This window comes from Grus americana, chromosome 19, assembly GCF_028858705.1.
Source record: "Grus americana isolate bGruAme1 chromosome 19, bGruAme1.mat, whole genome shotgun sequence".
Taxonomy (NCBI): Eukaryota; Metazoa; Chordata; class Aves; order Gruiformes; family Gruidae; genus Grus; species Grus americana.
Window position 1 is genome coordinate 8,209,271 of NC_072870.1, and position 22,136 is coordinate 8,231,406.

Here is a 22,136-nt window from a genome sequence, read left to right on the forward strand (position 1 = left end):
TTTATTTGTTAACAGAGACACTTGCATTGCAACGGCAGAAGACCTGTGCACAGTCCCTACCTGCGGCTCCCAGGGAAGTGGGATGTTGCTCAAAAGTCACTACTATCCACCTAAATCCTCTGCTAGCATGTGACAGCACCCTGCAGGAGTGCTGAGCGGACCAGAGAGCATTTCTAGCCCTTCCTCACCTGTCCTGTCTAAACAACAGCATCCCTCAGACAAAGTGGCTCAGAGGGAAACTGTGCTGGGAGAAAGGAGTGCTACGCACTGAGAGAAAAACCTAAACAAGACAGGTTTAGCTGCCAGGCCCCCAAAATCCCACTCCTGCTTTTGTCACCTTCTGTCCCAGACACCACTTGTCGCATCGGCAGCTGAATTACATTGCAGGCTGTGCCTCATCCACGCCACAATGCCCCGGGCTGGCAACACCGCAGCCAGGATGCCTTCCTGGAGCGGCCACGCTCGCCTGCCTCCAGCCATCTCCCAAAGACTCCTGCTCTTACCCCAGATGACCCAGCTCCTTGCAGCCCCACTGCTGACCCACCCAGGGTGTTAAAGCAAACCAGAGATCATTTCGCTGGTCCTCTCCGCACTGGAGTGCGGCTGGCAGTGGTTCAGTAGCTGTTACATGAACGAGAGGACAAGAAACACGGGAGCCATGCCTCCCCTTTCCACCTGGGTGGCAACCGAAGTGGATTCTCCAGGGGCTAATAAGGTTCAAGACTTGCTGCTGGCCACCTTTCCCTCAGTAGCTATACTTCATTCAGCCATCTCTTTTCATTAACTTGGAAGGAATTTCTCCCCATCATTGAGAGCTGGTAGAAAACAGCCCTCCATGCAAAGGTTGTTAGGTACAAACAGAGGCAGAGAGCATAATCACACAAATCTTGTTTCTTAGGAAACCAGATTAAAAAAGAAAAAAAGAAGAGAGAGAAACCCACTGACAATCTACAATGCTATTGCTTTTGTCCAGAAGTAGCATAACAAATGTCCATCATAACCACTTTTCTTTGCAAGCTGATTTAGAGATTGAAAATAGGAAGGAGACATGACCTGAGGCATCACAGAATCAAATTCCATCAGCACAATGACTCCAAACTAGATCTCCCATCTGGACACATTTGCCTTTGCTTTTTATTTGCTACTTTTTCACAGAGCTTGCCTCCCCTGCCCCCCCGTCACTGTCAAAGCATCTCCTGCAAATTGAGACACTGAAACCTTTCCAGCTGTAAAGGGTTCCTTAGCAGAGCCCCACAAATGCTACTATAACACGTTCACGTGCCCCGCCAGGGACCGAGCGCAGTGGCAGGGACCTCTGCTCTGGGATCCAGCTCTGCATCCTGACAGGGTCTCCTCCTTGGAGGGAGCACCGAGTCACATACTTGGTGCTGAAAGTTCAATTTCCTCAGTCTAACACATCCCCTGTATCCGCTGGTGTAAGTCGGCACGCTGTCACAGCCCTCCACGTCACTGCAATGAAGGATAAAGCTCTTGGAAGCACTTGCTCATCTTTAATGGAAGTTAAAAAAACCCACAAAGTAAATACAACCCATCTACATTTTTCCCAAATGTGGTGATCAGGTCTTTTTCTTGAGAGTTTTTCCTAATTCTAGGCCAGATCCAAAACTCATTAAAGCAATAGAAATCTTTCCTTTTGCTTTGACAGGAGCTAGATACAGTTCCCAGTACCTATAAACTCTGCCTTTACGAAGACAGCTAGCAAAGGGCCCCATGCCTCAGCAAGAATCGGGAGTCACACACTGAATTACACTCCAGAATAAAAATTCTCTGCTTTCTTTAAAGTTTTGCTCCTTCTTATTGCAGCACACTAGCTTAAAGAAAACAAAGCAGGCAGCAACACCCTGGTCTCATGCTGAAACATTGCACATTTGAATTGGTTATTAGGGGCTGTTCACCAAGGGCTGATTTCCTACAATTATCTGTTATAGCTTTTTACAGCTGAGAAACAAAACAACCTTCCAGAGCTAAATTTGGGGAAAAATAAACACACAGTTGGGTCCTCCCCAACCGTCAGAATTGCAATTGCTTCTACTAACTGCTGCTAACAGGCAGTTGCATTAGGTACCCCCCCCGGGGGATGGGGGTGCATTGCTGCAATGCGGCCTCAGATGGGAGCGATAGCAGGGTAGCATGGAAGTTATCTCAACGCTGGGAGAGCACGTGGGTCAGACACACAGGAAGGTGTGGGGAGCTAAGCAACCATCAGGCAGTTATGCAATTTAGTGCTATTTCTCTGAAGCTTTAAAAGGTCTGCCCGCTCTTGGGCTGTTTTAGCATCTTGGAAAAGTGGAGGTCTCTCCATCGTGGCTTGCTCTTCCGGAAAACACAAACACGGGCACCTGGAAGGATTAGGGGTGACAGCCTGTCTGCTTGTGATGGCAGCCGGGGAAAGGGAAAAGCTCCCGCTGCCCCAGCTGAAAGGGTAGCAAGCACATGAAACACTTCAGCATTGCAGCCTTTTGGCAGCAGTGCAGCCATCTGCCCCCTCCTCTCCTGTATGCTGACATTCACTGCACTAAAGCACAGGCGGGCACTGCCAATGCTCTCACTCTCATCCCATCTCTCCATCTGCTGAAGCACTCCACACATCTCCCACCATCAGCTTCACAGGGTTGCTTCTGAGATCTGGTTCAGACCCTGCCGCAACCCCCACAACAGGAAGATTGGGGTGAACCAAAGAGCGTGTCCCTGCAACGCTAGCGGTAAGGGAGTCTGCACAGCCCATCCCTCTTCAGGTAGTGAGGATGAAACAGAAGTGCCCAGGCATGGGAGCCACTCTCGGGCTGCAGTAGCTTTAAAGTGTTTGCTTAGATTAGAAAAAGAAATGGAGATTAAGTGGGGATTAACTAACACATAACAGGCTAACCTGGACGCAGGCTTTCACTTTTGGCTTTGATTTCACCAGCTAAATCTATGTCCCTGGCATTATTCTACATCCAAAACATGGACAAGAAAGCAGTAGGCAATGCTAACCCAAACCCACCTCTCCTCTGCAAAGCTGTGACAACTGCCCTGCCCACCCTGGGCAGCCCACAGCACAGCGTCGGGACTCCCAGCACCAAAAGGGCAGCACCAAAACATAGATTACAATTTTCAAAGAAAAATATTTTCAGCTGGAAACAAACATGATGTGATGTGCTCCCCGCTCTGCGCCATGCTGGTCCTGACACTGCCAACACTGGCGGGACAGAGGGATCAAGGAAGCCACAGCACACTCTGCAGAACAAAACCACCCTGCTGCAGGGCGGCAGCAGGAGCACTAGGAGGGCAGGAGAGAAAGGGAGCAGCCATCGGAAACAGCAACCGCTCCAGTGTGGCGGGTGAGTCAGCTTGGAAAGCACAGGGTATGGAAAGAATTGTGGTTCCTTTGCTTGGCCACTTCCAGGGCACCTTGTCCAGATTTTGCCTCATCTCTTCCACCCTTTATTTCAAGACATTTCTCCTGTAATTTTCATGCCCACTGGAAGCACAGAAGAGCTAACGAATACTAACAGGCATGCAACTCCCATGTGGTCTCTCCAACCTGGTACGTCACTTTTACATCCAAGAGTCAAGGGGGAAAAGCTAGCTGGGGAGTAGCAGGGAATGAGCATGCTTTACATCTCCATGGCATACTCTTATTTCCCTTTGTGCCAAGGCCAATAGCTCTGTGCACTGGGACAAGGAGCAGCACACGAGTCTGCCCAAGTGCTCCGATGGGCCCATTTTCACCCATGTGACGCCACTCCATCATGGCAGCAAAAGCAGGACTCCTCTCACCAAACACAGCACAGCAGCTGAAGTGCAGGACCAGACCAGCAGGGCTGCACCGAGGGCAGCTGGGTTCAGGTTCAACAGCACTGCAACAACCCAGCTCTGCTCAGCAGATACCTGCCCTGGGATCCACCAGAAACTCTGCTCAAAACTGTCTCCACAAGCCTTCAGGCACAGCCACACACAAGACAGTTCTCATTTTGCCAGCTGTCCAGCCCCTGCTCTCAGCTTGAGCAAAACGTGCCACAGGGCAAGCCCAGGGACACGAGCACATCTGCAGACAGATTTTGCAGGAATCTCAGCTGGGATGGTTAGGATTCACCTGGCTCTGGAAGAGGGGGGACAGAGAAGGAGCCTTTGGCATAAGCAGCCTTTTTTAATTTGAAACCCTTCTAACTCTGGCTTCAGCTCAGCAAAAGATTTAAAAGCCAAGGTTTGCCTTCTGCCCCGCACCCTACACCTCTCAACCTGACAGCAAGGTCCTGTTCGGTGTACGGGGAGGCATCCTGCAAGGGGGTAAGATGCAGCAGAGCCAGGCATTGCCCAGCTGGGCCACGCTGTTCAGCATCTTTCTGATAAACACCCCTGTTTTCTTACAAAACATGCCTGCTCGTTCCAGACCAAGCTTCCAATGCACAGCAGGTGCTGAATACCACCACCCACATGCCTCTAATTTCAGGTGACCTGCTTCATAGCTAGAAAATGTCAAGACAAATCAGTGATACGCTTCTGCAGCCTGCCTCCAAGATCCCTGCCTGTTACATAAGGCAGCCCACCCGATTTCCCTCCCGCTCAGCACCGCACGCAAGCAGGCACACAGGCAGCAGCGTGGTGCTCCATGCCCAGAGGGGAGGTTTGACTCTCTTCATGCCACCCAAATCAGAAACATATATGCTAAAAGCAACAAGGCAGGGGGGACCTAGCTCTCAGGGGTGCAAAAGGGAACAAGGAGCAGGCAGCAGTGGCAGCGAGGAACGGAGGAGAGACACACTTACATAATACTTGTCGTCGTTCTCATTGTAGGCCAGTTTCACAACACCGTAGGAACCCTAAAAATAAACATAAATTGCACAGTCAGTTCAGCAGCTTCACTTTGTCTCCTTGCTGCTCAAGGCTGGCCTTGAACAGGGGGGAAAAAAAACACTCCAAGGCCCTACGCCATGCCTAGCCCCAAGCAAAGTCTGCAGGTGACGTGACCCCGCTGCGAGGTCATACATTTTGGGCAGCTCTGTTGGAGCCATGGGACTTCTGAGGATTAACAATGTCTGAAGGAGCCAAAGCCGCTGTGTCTGTCTTAAATGTGGGTAGGAAGAAGAGAATAATTTTCAAGTGGATTTTTTTTGTGCAAGTTTGGAAATTCTGCATGGACACCTTTCCTATACTTGTGTGCAAGACTACCTTCAGCAGGAAGCCACTCCATCTCTCAACAGCAAGTGGACTTGAGCGAGGACCAGCTGCCTGCTTTCCTCCAACTGCCTCTTGCCTGGGCAGGTGCAGGCCTGGATTGCCACTGTATCCACAGCTCCAGTGACAGCCTGAAGCCAAACTCCATCCAAACAATTGTTTTTTCACGGTTCTGTGTTAACACTATACATTTTATGCAAGCGAGACAAGACACTGTAGTAAGTATCATCCCTGACAGATGACTGTTGAATAAATGAGCGGGATGAATGCTGCAGCCTTCGAAACATTTCTCTTGATTTCACTGAGAGCTGGAATGAAGGTCCGGGTCTGAGAGGAGACCAACAAACCACCTGGCTGACACAGAAGCACAGCAGGTCCAGCAGACTCTCTGCCAACCTCAGGGCGTCTATCTGCTCACTGTGATCTGCAGGGAAGGAGGTGGCAGGGGCAAATCCACCAGAGAGAAGGCCTCATACTCTCCTTAAATCATGCTTAAGCCAATGACAAAAGCCGTAAGTAGGACTGAAGCTGGGTTGTGAAGTTTCCGATTACCACTGCTGGTTGTACAGCAGGTATATCTCCAGCCTTACACCCTGACTGCCAGCAGCCAAGCACACATGGGAAGGGTGCTTCCTCCCACACCCTGGGGCCTCTCACTTTGGAGAGGAGTTTGGGCTAATGAAGCTTTTGGTGAAGGTCTCTGCAGCTCACGGTGCAGTCCCTTCTGACTGCAATGTTCCAACTGCAAAGGTAGGTACAGCTTCCAGACAGCACCGTTGCTCGTGGACCTATCTGCAGTGGTGGCAGACATCCAAATGTGCAGGTGTCTGAACTGCTCACCAGCCCAGACCTCTAAATAACTTTGGAGGAATCTCTTCTGAATCAGTCTGCAGCTTTTAAACGTGGACTAGAATTACACTAACATTTCATTCATGGACATAAAAACTTAAGCTAGTCCTGATGGAGACCAAACACCTGCCCTGACCTTTTTCAGGTTTTCTTTCCTTGTTGGGTTGTAGTAATGCATCAAAGGCTCTTAGTGTTACATTTGGCAGGCAAACACCCTGGAAGGGAGCCAGCTTAACCACCTTCAGAGGGAAGGAAAATAAATTTAGATTTCAGAGGAAGTAGCTCCACTTTGACCTTGAACAAAACTTGCCCAAACTAATAGAGCAAAAACCAAACAAAAAACCCCCAAACAAACACAAATTATAAGAAGTGTTGGCCAGTAAGATCTCTTGGGCTGGCACAGTCTGTCTGCCCATACTTGTGTGTGCATGCAGGTTGCTTGTGACAAACACAAGCTCCAGTAACATACCTTGCCTATTTCGCTTTGCAGCTTGTACTGGTTTAGTTGCACACAATCCTGCAGATCAAAAGGAGAACATAGTTAGAGTATTGGTAAAAGGGAATGACTGAGTTTGAATCAGTATCAAGTAGAGGCAGAGTGCTGAATAATGAAAGACTAAATCTTATTTAAACCAGCATATGTTGCACTATAAGCACTGCATTATTTTTTTTTTTTTCTTTGACAGCCCATGACAAAGCAATTATGGGCTGAATTGTGACTCTGGTTGTGCTGGTGTAACACCAGAGGCCCCTCCACCCCAACTCCCCAGCATTGTTCCAGGTTCAGCCTGGTGAGCCTGACAGCAGGCTCCAGCCTCTTTACATTAACCATCTACATCGGACTGTGCTCAAAACCAAGCAGAAAAACACCCATCCCCAGCTCCACAGGGCTCTCACAGCCTGGCAGCTGCATGAGCTGGGTCACAGCATGAGCCCATGCCCTTCCCAACATCAGCCCAGCAAAGACAGAGACCCTCTGCAGGCTGTGCACGAAAGCTGTGGCTGGACCCACAGGAACCCTCAGCTGGATCACAGGCTGCTCTTCGAGGAGAGCACATGGAGCCAAGCTCCTTTCCTATGCAACACAAAAAATAATGGATTCCCTTAAACTGCTACAGTATTTGCTAAAATAAATCACCCCTAAGCGGGTCTGATCTCTGCAAGCTATCCAGCATTGAAACCCCAAGGGGTGGGAAGGCGGTGGATGCAGACCCCCCGCAAGTTGTGACAAGGATGTAACGATGAGGTGCTGAGTTACTCAACAGACCAGGGACAGCACGGGGAGTGACGGTGGCCCTGGGCATTGGCCGCTGGAAAGCAAGATGGAACAGGAGACCTATGCAGTTACCTGATGTTAAATTCACCCTTCCTTTAGTATTGTACTACCTAAACACTTCCAGAGCAGCAGCAAAACCTCCACAGCTTCATTTCCCTTGGAGCTGATCCCTCCACCCTCATTAATTACAAGAAAATCCCAGATGCCACAGAAGCTCAAGGGGCTCAAGACCATGAGTGCAGGGTGAGCAGCATGCACTGCCCAGGAACACCCAGGGGACCTGTCCGGCTCAGCCACAGCGACGGGGTCTGCAGGAGGACAGCACACACCGTGCTGCAATGCAAAGCTCCTGGCAAAGAGTCAGAGTGCTCTTGCAGGGATCTCTGCAGTGCCGTCACCGGGGATGGTGGGTTGCAGTGGCTTTTGCTGTGGTCGTGACTTAATACACACCACTTAACTGCACTGCAGGGGAGAGCCCTAAACTCAGTGGGATGAGGGAAGGGGGGAGGTTCCAACCACAGCACAGGGTGTGGGCTGAGCCTTAGATAGAACACCTTCCCCAGACAGCAATTTAAACATAATGTTTCTCCCCAAGATTGCCAAACAATAAAGCAGGCTGGAAATTCACTTCCAGCCTCTGCACCGGGCACTTCTTTGGGAATAAAGCTGATATAAAGTACGCAGACAGGTAGATAAGCCTTCCCATAAACCTCAAAATAGCTCTGCAACCAACAGAAGCCGTGCCAGGACAGCAAAGCTGTGCAGATGTCTTCAGTCCGTTTATAAGAATAGGGGCTGTCCCCATGCAGCTTCCTCACTGAAAGCAACACTCCTCTGCCTCTCGGGATGCATTAGAGCACGGATGCGGTAGATGATAATTTTGACTTTTCCCCATCACCAACCAGAAAACATTCCTAACCCAAGCGATTGTCACAATGAAGGAGAATAAAGGAATGGGGAACTGATGACTTTTTAAGCTTGCAAGTAGCGGCTTGTCAGGAATACAAGAAATGATTTAAATCTTGATCCTGTTTCCAGTGAAGGAGGTTTTTTTCCATCACCCCGACAGGGAAGAAGAGCCAACTGTGAGTAATGGGGCCACAGAAGTGTATTAACTCAGCTGCTAGCAAATCACGCATCTTTCCAAAGGCAAAAACCAATCCATCAGAACTAGGAGCTACAAGAGAGGAGAAAGCATGACACAGCAAAGCCAAGATATAAAGCACAAGGCCACTGAAATATAGGGAAAAGAAAAATCTCATTGCATTTTGTAGAAAGGACTCCCCTCCCCAAAGGAGGGGGCAGCACACAGGAAGCCAGGGTAGGGACACATGGAGGACCAATTCCCCTGCAAACACTGTCAGCAGATTCGCTTCCCAGCATGTGGCTGTGCTTTGCATCACAGTGATTTGCACAAATTAAGCAGGAACAGTTTTCTGTTCATGTCTCCTGCCCTAGCTTTCCCCATGCTCAGCTTCACACCCCTCGCCTTGTCCTGTGCAAAACTGCAGTGCTGCAGAGATGGGGAAACGCTCACCAGGGCGGCTGAGACAGGCAGGAAAAATGCATGGTGTTCCTCAGGGGCTGGTACGGGGACCGGCGCTCTTTAACATCTTCGTCGGTGACATGGGCAGTGGAATCGAGTGCACCCTCAGCAAGTTTGCTGATGACACCAAGCTGTGTGGTGCAGTGGACACGCTGGAGGGAAGGGATGCTGTCCAGAGGGACCTGGACAGGCTTGAGAGGTGGGTCCATGTGAACCTCATGAAGTTCAACAAGGCCAAGTGTAAGGTCCTGCACTTGGGTCGGGGCAATCCCAAGCACAACTACAGGCTGGGCAGAGAATGGATTGAGAGCAGCCTTGAGGTGAAGGATTTGGGTGGGTCAGTGGATGAGAAGCTCAACATGAGCTGGCAATCTTGCAGCCCAGAAAGCCAACCGTGTCCTAGGCTGCATCAAAAGCAGCGTGACCAGCTGGTCAAGGGAGGGGATTCTGCCCCTCTACTCCACTCTGGTGAGACCTCCCTCTGCAGTACTGCATCCAGCTCTGGGGTCCCCAGGACAAGAAGGACATGGACCTGTTGGAGAGAGTACAGAGGAGGCCACGAAGATGATCCAAGGGCTGGAGCACCTCTCCTGTGAAGAGAGGCTAAGAGAGTTGGGGTTGTTCAGCGTGGAGAAGAGAAGGCTCCGGGGAGACCTTGGAGCACCTTCTAGTCCCTAAAGGGGCTACAGAAAAGCTGGAGATGGACTGTTAACAAGGGCATGGAGTGACAGGACAAGGGGGAATGGCCTTAAGCTGAAGGACAGTAGATTTAGATGAGATATTAGGAAGAAATAATGATTTAGATTAGATATTAGGAAGAAATTCCCTGTGAGAGTGGTGAGACACTGGCACATGTTGCCCAAAGTAGCTGTGGATGCCCCATCCCTGGAAGTGTTCAAGGCCAGGTTGGATGGGGCTTTGGGCAACCTGGGCTAGTGGAGGGTGTCCCTGCCTATGGCAGGGGGTTGGAACTAGGTGATCTTTAAGGTCCCTTCCAACCCAAACCATTCTATGATTCTATGAAAAGCGACCACCCCTCTGAGAAAGCCTCCAACCACCTCAGTATCTCCTGTTCTTCAAAACAGCAAGCTTGCAATGACCAGGTCCTGTTACCAGGCCTCCTCTCCCAAGTAGGGATTACTTGCACAAGTAAATAAAGCCTTTTACACATAGCTATAGGCTCTCTGGTCTGTACTCAGTATCTTGTTTCAAGCCAAAGTGGCATCTCTAAAGCACCAACTTCTTGCCCACGCCCTGTTGAGGAAGCCACAGTGACATTTTCTCTCTCCCTCCTGAAGGAGCAGAGTCCTTTTTGCAGGACATAGTCCATCCAGCTGGGCAAACCCCCTTACAAAGCATTTAGTCCAACTGAGGAGGGACTGTGTCCAATTCCTTTGACTCTGACCATCACCTTCCCACCATCCTTCTTACACCTGGCTAGAAATTACCACTCTTATCCCACACCAGACTGATCACCTGAAGCATCTCTTTGGTCTTTCACTGCTGCTAAATGGAGCTTGTGAGCAATGCCAGAACACCTGCCTTCGGGGGATGTTTTTTTTTTTGAAGGGTATGGATAAATATTGGGATGAGAACACCCACAGAGGGTCCAAGGGAAAGGCGATGACAGGGTCTGCAGCACAGCATCCAAGACTACACTTGTCATCACCACATCCCTATCTAGTCCACACCTCCATCACTCTCCATTTGAATAATTACTGGTGAGATGCACTATCTTCTCAGCTGGAGCTCAAGAGCTCAAAGCACCACAGAACAGAGCAAAAAATCAAACCAGATTGTAGGTGCTTTCTACCTTTTTTTTTTCCTTACAGAAAGCCATAATTCACAGCTCAAGCAACTCCTGCCACGTGTCGCTGCAGACTGGCAGGGTTGTTATTATGTTATTTGGTTCTCCTGCAGGAAGTGGGATAATTGTACTATTCCTTTATTGGAGAGAAACACTTATCTCTGGGCCAAGTGTTTCTTAAAGATAACATTGTACAATCCTCTTGATTTCATCATGCAAATGTATTTGCAACTGCTGATAAATACAAACAGAGCAAGAACCTTAATGAGATCCTTTAATGAAAAGCTGTCAGCAGATTATCTGTCCAAGTGTGCAATAATTGTTCCATCTTAAAGAACACGATACCTTGGACATGTTAACAAATGGGGCATTACTTGAGAGGGAGTGGGGAATCAATGCCACATAAAACAAAAATTGATCAAAAAATCATACAGCACAGTGAAGTCCAGATTCCAAGCCCAATTCCATAAATCCACTGCTGCCATTGCTGTGTGACAGAAACCCCGAAAAATTGAGAACTGAACCTCTGCTGTCTGGGGGGCACATGGGCATGGGAAGGAAGAGCCAGAGCTGGTTTCCAAAGTAAGACAGTTCTGAAAACAAATCAGACTGCCTCATACATACATATATAATGGAGAATTTTGCCCCCTAAAAGGACCCAAATTCCCTAATCTGAAAAGAGTAAGTTTCAGCAATTCAGAGATACACTTTAAAGAGAAGCATGGGAAAGAAAATTGGGAACTAAGAGCCAGTAAGGAAGACAACACCGGTTTAAACTGATCCTGTCTGGAAGGGGAAGTGAGAACAGTTCTCAAAACACAAAATGAAAATAAAAGCCAGAAAAGGGGTATTAGAGGCAGCAATAAATACAAATTAGAAAATTCTTCAGGGATAGAGGAAGACACACAGGAAGCCCAGAGCTCATGGAGGTAAGAAAAATAAACAGATTTTTAAACAACATCCAAAAACAAGTGCAAAACTGGAAGCCCAGCACCATGACTGGCTGCTGGCAGGAGCACTGACCACAGCTGGGCAGAAAGTGCAACACTGAGGCTCCACACTGCTGTCTGGGCTCACCCACCCGAGATGCCAAAGGTTGATACAGGAGCCCGGTATTGTCACTGGGAGACTGGCTTGAAGAATAAAAGAGGGCTGGGACCGGTGGGACAAAGGCGGCCCCTTTCCAGCCCCACTGCAACTGTGGATTTGGGCTTTCTCCTTCTCTTAAACCTTGCCCTTAGACAAGTTGGAAATGTAACTTTAAATAAAGGTTAATTAATCCAAGGAAAAGAAATTAGCAATGCCTGTGGGGAATTCTTCTTTGAAGAAATGTTTTCCAAGTATCTTTGATCTTTTCAAGAGAGCTCTAGTTTGAGCACCACAGTAAGACCTCTAGACGAAATTAGTTTGGGGGACTCATAGGGCTGGAAGGGGAAGCTCTCCAGCCCACACTGCATCAGACCTCAATCCCCACCACTGCCCTAGTCCCACCTGGGTTTAACTTTGTGCACAGCAAGGAAATTATGACCTTATGAAGAAAACTGGGCAGCTCCCAGAGACTGGAGGAGCATGAGACCTGGATCAGCCCGGCACCAAAGCACTGCCTCTCACTGCTTTTGACACCAGTTGCTTCAAACCAGTTGGCCAAACAAGCAGAAGGCATATGATAAAGATGTGGAAAGCCAAGGCAAGAAAGGACAAAGCAGTGATTTATTTTCTGTGCCTCTGGGATAAGCCACGGACATCAAGCGTAGGAAAATTCCCTTTGTCAGCTCATCCTCCTCCCTGCATGCTCAGGCCAGCAGCAGCACTGAGGAGGGAGAATGCACTGACCTGACTCATCCTCTCCATTCTGCTGAAGCACACATAGCCCCAGCCCACCGCCACGATGTGTGGGGCCACACAGACAGCCGGGAGCTGGAACGACCTCCTGCTGATCCCAGAGGGTGGGGAGACCACGCGGATGCCAAGGCTAGAGAAACTGGGATGCCAGGGAGTGGGTGGTTGCAAGGGAGAGAAAGGCAACGTGTGAAAGAGAAAGGACAATTCAGCCAGAAGAGACTGGAGGAAGAGAAAGTACAAAGCAATTAACTGTGATGGCAAGTCTGGGGAGAAAGCCTGGAAAAAGACATCTTTTATTCTTCTTCTAGTCATTCCCCAAGTAAGACTTTTCTTGGCTACCTAAAAAGATTGGTTTGGGATGGCAGAATAAAAAAGACAACACAGCATTGCATTTTCAAATGCCACTTTCCAACAAGCAGCACTTCTCCCCTTTCACAGATACAAGCCCTGTCATTTTAGGTGGGACAAGCTGTCAAACTCTGTGACAAGACACCCATCAGCCTGTACAAACATGTTCACAGAGAGTCTTGCCCTGGTACATACAATCCACGCAGCAAAGCAGAAGCTGCTTTCAGCAGCCCCAGGAAAACCCTCTCCTCTTGCCATGCCGCCAGCACCGAGCAGGAACCGGGAATGTCACATCAGAGGCAACATGGGCCAGCAACTTAAACTCCGGGGCCTGTGCCTCAGCTCTGCAGAGTTACATACCCTTAATAGCTTCAGCTTAATCACTTCTGTGCCACAGCTAAAGGCAAAGCCACTCCCTTGTTAGAGCAAAGCACTGATGGGCAGCAAAGGCAGCAGAAATCCCACCAGCCTAGCGGACACTCCTACCAGAGAAGGCGGCACTGAAAGGACCTTCCAGGCCATAGTCCATGAGTAATCTAAGAAAGGAGGGGAACAAGCAGGAAATTTTTAAAGTTACAGATTAATTTTGATAGAGATATGACAGATCAGGTTAATTAAGTACCCAGTAATGCTGTAAGGAGAGCAGGATGGGTTACTTCTCTTGCAGAGTTAATAGTGCAGATCCAGACTTGTCAGCAGGGGCTGCAGGACACCAGCAGCTGCCAACTCTTTTTCCCACAGCAATTAGCTAATTGGTGGCTTTGCTCAGTTGATTGGGACCTGCCTCTATGCAAGGCAAGCCCTGGCTCTGCTGCAGCCCTGCCAGCCCAGGAACCACCATCTTCCTCAATAACAAACCCAAGAACTCTACTCAGAAGGCAGAACGGTTGCGGTATCGGTCCTGAGGACGCGACAGCCCAATTTGCTGCCCGCCTGCAGCACCAGCTGAATCCTCCCGCAGCATCACAGGCTCAGCTTCAACTCTTGGCCCTCTGATCCCCGAATATAAGTTTTCTTCCCAGTCTGTGAAGAAGTATTTAAACCAGCATTAAAAAAACCTCAGCAAAAAACTCTAACTGAACATGTAGTTCTTCCACAATTCAAACAACAACAGAAAATTCACCTCTGTTTGTATCCCCATATTCCATCTCCCCATAGCACATCCCTCCATTATTTCTCAAGATCAGTCAAGGATACAGGAACCACTGACAGCAAGGAAGTGAGCCACTACTCCTGCTATCACTGGAGAGGGAAAGCAGATTCAATCCGAGATGGCTATCAGCATAACACAGGAAATTTTGCTATGCAGCTGTACCATCCATCTCTGCTCTGGATGGACAGTGCCTGCACGTGTGCCACTGATAAAGCCTGAATGCTCATGAACTTTATCTTCATTTTTGCACAGACTAACTCACTCTGGCAGCCAGAGCAATGGATGTCCTGCCACCTGAAAGGCACTGACTGATGATGCCAGCTACTCAATGCAAGGAGAAAGGAGCAACTCCAAAATGGCTTTAAGCAGGTGAGACACATGGACTCAAGTACAAATGTGCAGCTTGCCTAGAAAATGATGTGTCAAAGAGTCATTTACAGGGACGCCAGGGGCAATGCTGTGATCAGTGAGCTGGATCTTGTCAGAGTGACCTAGCAGCCTCCCTGCTCACTGAGGGTCTGAATATCAAAATGATCAACAGAAAACACAACAGCAGCTGCTGCTAAGTACATCATGATTGTATTTCTCATCATAGGGTTATTTTATCTGCCATGGGGCCAAAACCCTCAACACAGAGTCCCCCATAACTCTTAGAAGCCCTGCCCCTGCTCAGTCTTCCCTGCCCACATGCAAGGCTCTGCTAATTGCTTACAGCAAACATACTGAGCAAATGCACTTAACAATATAAGATCTGCTCTCCATTTCCTTTCTGAGTTCCCTGCTGTATCTCGGTTAGCTGTATAGCTCAGATTTGGACTGTCAGTGCCTCTCACAGCCATGAACACAATGACCCTGCAACAACCGCTTAGCAGCAACTGGTTGATTGTACGCAGGATGCTGGGGTTGGGCTGTGCGGAGGCTGCACGCTTGCCTTGCTGTCACACACCTAACATTTATTCTTCATCATTCAGTGGCCAGCCTCAAATGTTATCCTATAAACAAGCATGCATCTTCCTCATCCTTTTGCTATTCCTCACAGGACACAGACACTGTCCCTGTAAGCTGGGAAGACGAAGCACAGCTCCCGAGAGCACAACTGCGAGGGTGAGCACCCACCTCTGAACGTGCACAGATCTCGCCTGGGCTCCCTTCCCCCTCCTACCGCAGCGATTCCCCATTAATATGAATGATGGTTTCCAATGAGCACGGCTTTGTTAAGCATCTGGGCTGCACTGGAGCTGGACTCTAAATAGTTATACTAAAGTGACCATTAAAAACACTGTACTGCATAAAGAATTGCTGCAGGAGCAGGGAAATGAAGGGCTCTGTATCTGCATTTCAAACTAAGCACTTCCTACCCCAAGACAGTAACTATTGCTCCCCAGGATGCAGATGCTGTGGAAGCGGACGGAGTATTTTGAATTTGCTTGCAGATGGGAATGTGCTAGTCACACTCGACTGCAGTTACTTTGAAACAGATTTCAGACAAGCCTCACTCTTGGCACACTTAAAGTACTGCAGGATGGGAGAGCTGGCACACAAGTCACGTCCGCTTCCAAGAACTGGCTCCTCTCCCTCCCCGTCTCCCTTATTAAAGCATACGGCTGCCATCAACGAAGCTGCAATCTCTGCAGTGCATCTTCTGCAGATATCCACTTATTGGCTGGGGACACCATGACCCATCTCACAGCTAACGCGACCTGCAAAAGGTCCCACAGGACAACAGCTGATTTGCTCATACACAGCACCCGTCATCTCAGATGCACAAGGGGAAAACACCCACTTTTCAGGAGGGAAACACTAAGCCACATAGATGTTAAGCTCCAGGTCACTCAGACCCACACCAGCAAAAGTCTAAACTCCGGTGATTTTGGTCCCTTATGACACAGAGTGGAACCATGGTGAGATTTAGGTATCGTAGCCGGAAGCACCACAGTGCCCAAGAGTAACACACTGGCACAATGGCACTGGCAGAGCCACGTTCAGCAACATGTTCCCGTCGACTGAGTGAGGAAGAGTCAGATGGGCACTGGTCCTGAGCACCCAGCTGTCTCTGTCCCATTTCAGTGCCCAGGCACAGCAGCAGAGGTGAATTCACTGGGTAAGCATCTGGAGAGAAACAGTGAGGTAAGGAAAACTTGGGGGGTTTTCCTCTATAAATAGCAGATAAAAATCACAGGAATAATGTGGGGGATAATTCAGGTGTGAGTCTGTGTTTTTTCCCAAACCAGCTGCCAGCCTCGCACAGATGACATTCCCTCTCCAGCACTCCAGACAGCCCATTCCCCACTTAAAATCCTTCCCCAGCCAGTAGCATTTTACAGGACATTTTGGCTTCAAGAACCACCCATTTGCACAACCTCCACCATGCCTGGCTTTCAAAGAAAACCCTGCTGAAGTCTCAGTTTGATCTGCATGCCCTGTTCTCATAGGCACTGCCGCAGGCTTGATGTCTTCAGTGTGACACCAGGCAGCATGGGCCGAGTGGCCCCTCTCTCTGCTCACTGGGACAGCGCATCACAGCACGCATGCCAGTGGGAAAGAAAAGCTGCAGATGCCTTCCTCCTTGTCCTTCCCCCAGACAGCAGAAGGGAACACGTTTCCCCACCTGACACAACACAGGGAATTGCAACCAGCAGCGGCCTCCATCCATACACTCAACCATTAACAGCATGTTACACCTCTGGGACAGGTCTGAGCCCAGGTCCAGTACTGGGAGAGCAGCTGCAAGACGGACAAGCAGGAATGATCGCAGCGACACAGAGACGCTGCTCTGAAGGAGAGGGGGGGTCATGGCCCTCCATTACCACTGCTGTTAAAAACGCTTTAAAGACAAAGGAAAATCCTGACAGAAGTAGGAAACACCAATGCATTTAAGCTCTTTATAAAATTAAATCATGCCTTCAATAATAGCAAAATACAATAGGAGATACATAATCTCCAGAAGCTTAAATCCATAAAACACCAGCAGCAAAGCTGCTGTGACTGATAAACTCCCGAAGGACACATACAGCAGGGACACGAGAGCAAAGCCATTTGGCCACGGCCCTTTCTCTGAACAACCCAACAGGCTTTCTGCACAGTACTGTACACAACAGGGGTCCCGGCCCCTCAACAGCACTATCCCAGGCAGGTGAGGGCTGAAGGAGCCAGTGTCAGGACCACAACTACACCCAGAAGTCTGGGGGATGGATGCAAAGGGGTTCAGCTATTCCAAGGTAATACAATCCCTGGTTTCAGGGATTTTTCTCCCCCTTAGAAAAAGCAGTGCTTTCAGATCTGCTACTCCAAAAGACTGAAGACTCCCCTTACCAGTTAAAAAAGACTTACCTTACCTCAACACCACACTTACTGGGAAGAACATGCCTACCTCAGAATCTGATATGGAGACCCTATTGGACTCTATCGTTGGTCTCCTCATTATACGTGGTGATGGCCCTGTGGCATAAGGACCATAACCTGGAGTGTTGCTAGAAGCCAAATAACCTCCAGATGATCTTTCCTGAAGAGACAACTTCCTACTTGATAGGACAGGTCTAGTGAGAGGTCTCTTGGGAACATGCCTCCAGTGAGCATCTTCTGACTGTTGGGAAGGCAGAAATTCATTCATTCCCACATCACTGTTGACTCCATTTCTTTGGATGTCTTTTATATTATCAGAAAAGACTGTGTCATTTTCTTCAGTGTTGTCTTCACCATTTTGGTCACTTCTGTCTGGGCCAATAGTCACATCTATGGCTGCTACCCGCTCTGCCAGTTCAGTCTGCGTGTCTTTGCAGCATGTGTCTATGCCTCCATCCACGGCATTTGTTGGAGAGTCCCCCATCACTGCATCCAGCTTATACTGTCTCAGAAGGCTGCAATGTAGCGCTCACAGACAGCATGGGGCATGAAGGAATCTCTCCATGCAATACCTAAAAGGAAACACAAACAGGTAAAGTGAATAATAATGTTCACTCAACACACACATAACGAAGACACCCATCTCTGGCTTCTTCCAACATGAAAGAATGCAAAGTCAAAACACTGGCAGGCTATAAACAAGTTGCAAAGCCTCAGAAGGAAAGGCAAACCCAAGCATCGTGCTAGATATGAAAGTGATAAAGATGAGCTTTTATCTGATGTGCAACAAGTGACATAGCTAAAGAGAACTACTTCTGTAGCTAGACCAGCAGTCAACCACAGCTCACAATAAAGGGAGAAGTACAACTTCTTAACAAGCAGAGGGTAAAGGGCCAAACTTTCAGCCTCTTGAATTCTTATTTACAGGATACAAGAGCTTCTGGTATGTATCCAAACCCAACATGCACAACAACAAATCCACAGCCATTTAGGGCTCCACACTGTTGCCCTGTAGTGCCTTAGAGAGTGTCACAGAAAGGCCTGGAAGCCAAGCCATGGCTGGTGACTTCCACACTCTCAGTTATTTTCAACTTAGTCAACAGCAACGGCAGAATTTAAAGGCAAGTCTGGTTCCAGGGTCACCCCGGCCCCCCACAGTTGCAGCCTGTGTGCAAACACACATTAGCCTTGCTGTCCACCATGTATAAAAGCTATATTGAGTTGCAAATCAACAATGCTTAATGATTACCAGCATGTGGGAATCAGCTTTTCCTTTGGAAAAGACCTACAGAACACAAAAATGCAATACAAAGCTAGAACTGCTGAATGAAATCGCTGTTTCCTGGATGCTAATTGCAGTCTCAATTTAAAACAGATTTCAGTCTTCCCAGCACAGTCCAGAGCAGGAAATGATCCTCTGCAGCACATGGCTGTCATCCCTTAATCACCTCTGAAGATGCAGTGCTGCAGGATGCATCATCTCATTCCTCTGCCCAGTTTCTGGGGACAATGGGGGAGAACTTAGCTTTAGTCACAGCACCCTGGACTGCATCCAGTGAATTTCAGTGTAGGCTTAACTCTGAAATATTGCAACCTTTGGTTCTCTACATGCAAAGCAGGTTGTGCATAAAAATCCCTGCAAGCCATGTGACACTTGCATTGCCCTGTTTTCACACTAGCTACATTTAATTTACATGAAGGGTAGGGGTGAGCAAGTTCAAAGAGCCACATCCATCATCAGCCTGGGAACACACATGACACCCCCATCGAGGGTCATGGAGCAAAGGTTGAGCCTGGTTCGAAGCTGCCCAGCGATGCTCAGTTAAACACACTACAGCTGAACTCTGCTGCAAAAGGAGTTGACCTCCCAAGTCCCTCGCACAAGCGTGGCAGCCAAGTTCAAGCAATCTTTTTATATCAGTAAGGAAACGAGAAAGATCTGCATGGGAGGCTTCACCCTAGGTTGCATGCCAGTCACGGGGGACACATGCTGGGCGCTCAACATCACAGAAAGGAAACATCCAAATCCAACATGTTCCCCCCGCAGCCCACTGTTCACCTCCTTCCCCTTCTTCTCCACCTGGGTATAATCTTCCCCCCCTCTCCTGTCTTTTCTGCAGGCTTGTTTGAAACAAATTGACAGAAGTGTCACTCACTCAAAACAGTAATGAAATGGTGAGATCAGCTTTAAAAGCTTCTATTAAAACTATATTTAAACCCTTCAATCCCAAAGCAGAAATCCCTTTCAGAGCCAGGATGCAGGGTTCCTCCAGCACATACTGCACATGGTCCCACAAACCCACAGGCAAAGCAGCACGAGCCTTCCCCTTTGCTGGACCTCCCTCTCCCAAACCCCCAAACCAGGCTTCAAGCTAGAAAGGCAGCTGCAGCACTGTGCTGGCTCAGCCAACGATCCTGGCCTTCGAAACAGATTTGCAAGAAGCCCGTAGAGGACTTGCTGTCTGCAAAATGCTTGAGCAAGGTTTGTACTTGGAAAGCTTCTGGGCTGACCTAGGAGCATCGGGTCAGGGCAACCACAAGCCTGTGGCCACCCTGCTATCCCTGAAGAGGCTTTCCTTGCACTCCAGAGCAGACAGAGCAGTACATTTCCTGACAGGACACTCGTAAGGACTCCTTGTGGGATGCCTGCACACTTGGCTTTGGGTCAAGGTCTGTGCCTCAGCCCCTGGCAAGCATAGGGCAGCCTCCAGCCCTGGCTGCGGGGCAGCAGCTTCCCAGGGCTGCTTTGCACAGCCAGGAAAGCACCAGTCCACATTGCCGCCTCAACAGCCGCCCTCTGCACCACTGGGGCTGGGCTGCAGCTCTCCTGGCAGTCCAGCACTCCTGTCTGCATGTTTACTTCCATCAGGGAAATGACTTTAAATGAAGGGAGGGAGTGAGTAAAAATGCTTTCACCATTTAATCCAGCTTGCACAAGGGGATAGAGGAAACCTCCAATTCCACCCTGCGTTAAAAGCCTGGCTTTGCTTTTCTGCCTACAGAGAAACCAACCCAAGGCCCTTCCTTGCAGCAGCTTTAGCTTCTGGACAGTCACAGCTCACCTCACTCCTAGGGAGCACAAAGAAAATCAACCTGCAACTGAAGTCTGCAGCTCCCCAACCTTCTTCCCTCCTCCAGCCACGAGGTTTTGCCCACATGCAGGAGTGAGGGGAGGGAAGCATCTGCCTGTGTTGCTGCGCAGCTGACTGAAAGCCCACGAATCACCCACATCCTTGCTGTTTGGCCAACAGGAAAAAAAAGCCAGAAGTACTGGGAACGGTGGCCAGGTCTCAGCAAACAGCGATGCTTGTGTTAGCCGCCTGTGCAGCTCTTCACTGCCAGAACAGGCACCCCGGGGGGTCACCCCCTCAAAAGCAGCAGCACGGTTGCATAGCTCTAACCCGCAGCTCAGGCCACCTGCCTTCCTCCCAAAGCACAGTGCTGCAAAATAAATCTTCAGCTAATTGACAACTTACATAGCTAAACTTCAGATAAACCCCATAAATCAGCTCATCCGATCTAAACAAATATACAGCATCACAACAAATAATACAGTGCTGCTAAAAGTATGCTAAAACAACCCAGCAAGACTTAAAAGAAAACAATTGTTCATCTGCAGAGCTGGGCTTTGTTTCAGGTTCTGCTGTTTTGAAGGATTCCTTTTCACTGATAATTCCTCCAAAAGTGTATTGGAAAGCCATGGTTTCTGAATAAGCAAATCAGTTACGCACAGACCAGTCTTACTGTGCATAAAACTCAGTACAAAAGGCAATTATTTATTTCTGCGAGGCAAAAATCAATGGTGGATTTGCCATTTGTCAGGCTGAAATGCAACCGGATCTTGCTGTGATGGGAAATCCCAGTGAAACAGAGACACCATCGCTACCTTCTGCGCCTCCTGTGCAGCTTTGGGCCCGATGCTCTTCACATGGTCACCAGTCTGATCCCCCACAACACCAAATGCCTGCTGTAGATCAGAGGATTATGCTGCAGACATGAACTAGAGCTGCAAACAAGCTTATATGAGCAAAATTCATTTACTTACACATATCTTATTTACCATTTTTCCCTGAAGCTATTCCTCTGCTGCAGGCAGACTGCCACTTCAACGGTGTTTTTCGCAACGTATTTATCAAATGGCTGCACATGTTTCCCAGACAGGCGCTGAGCAGAGCATGGTACAAAAAACCCTTTTGAAAGGAATGTGATTCTGGAGAAAATATCTCTGTATTGTACGTGGAAGCAGTAGATGAGCAAATGCAATTAATTTTGCTGTTCAATAAAGTATTTCAAAGCATTGTTTGAAAAATAAAAAATTGCAAATCTAGTTTACTGCTTGGTCCATTAATTTGGCTAACTAGAAATGTTCCTATGAGAAAGAATGGGGAGGTTAAAAGGTCCTGGGCCTCAGCAAATCCAGCTTCAGGTCCTGATTTTGCTATAGGCTACCCAGAAAAGCGACTTTATGGCTTCATCTGTCGCAGTTCCCAGGTTAAGAGGAATGACGCTGCCCTCAGCCCACCTCATTCCACCTCCCCTTCCCGTCTCTGAGAACACATCTGCCCTGTGCCGAGGCACCAAGGGCCTTTGCAGTAAAATAAGTCACAGTGAATAATAACTATAATGAGCATTTGCATGGAAAGCATTCAGGCAGCAATTTTGCTGCTGCTTAGAGTTGGAGACTTCTTCAAATGCCCATGGATGGCATCCTCCATGCCAGCATGGGGACCGGCAGAGATGTCACACTGAAACCCTCTTTGAAGGCCACATCCATTAGGTGCCTCTTGACCACACA

General features: G+C 48.7%; 1 protein-coding gene across 5 annotated transcripts in view; it reads right to left on the reverse strand.

Moving 5' to 3' along the window:
* Positions 1 to 22,136, reverse strand: part of CAMKK1 (calcium/calmodulin dependent protein kinase kinase 1) — a 112,112-nt gene that overhangs the window by 50,378 nt on the left and 39,598 nt on the right. For all 5 annotated transcript variants that reach the window (XM_054847659.1, XM_054847655.1, XM_054847658.1 and 2 more), the window contains exons 2-4: positions 17,370 to 17,913; positions 6,497 to 6,544; positions 4,770 to 4,823 (exon numbers count right to left, since the gene is read on the reverse strand). In XM_054847659.1, the coding sequence (XP_054703634.1) occupies positions 4,770 to 4,823; positions 6,497 to 6,544; positions 17,370 to 17,825 (558 nt within the window). In that variant the 5' untranslated portion in view covers positions 17,826 to 17,913. The remainder of the gene's footprint in view (positions 1 to 4,769; positions 4,824 to 6,496; positions 6,545 to 17,369; positions 17,914 to 22,136) is intronic.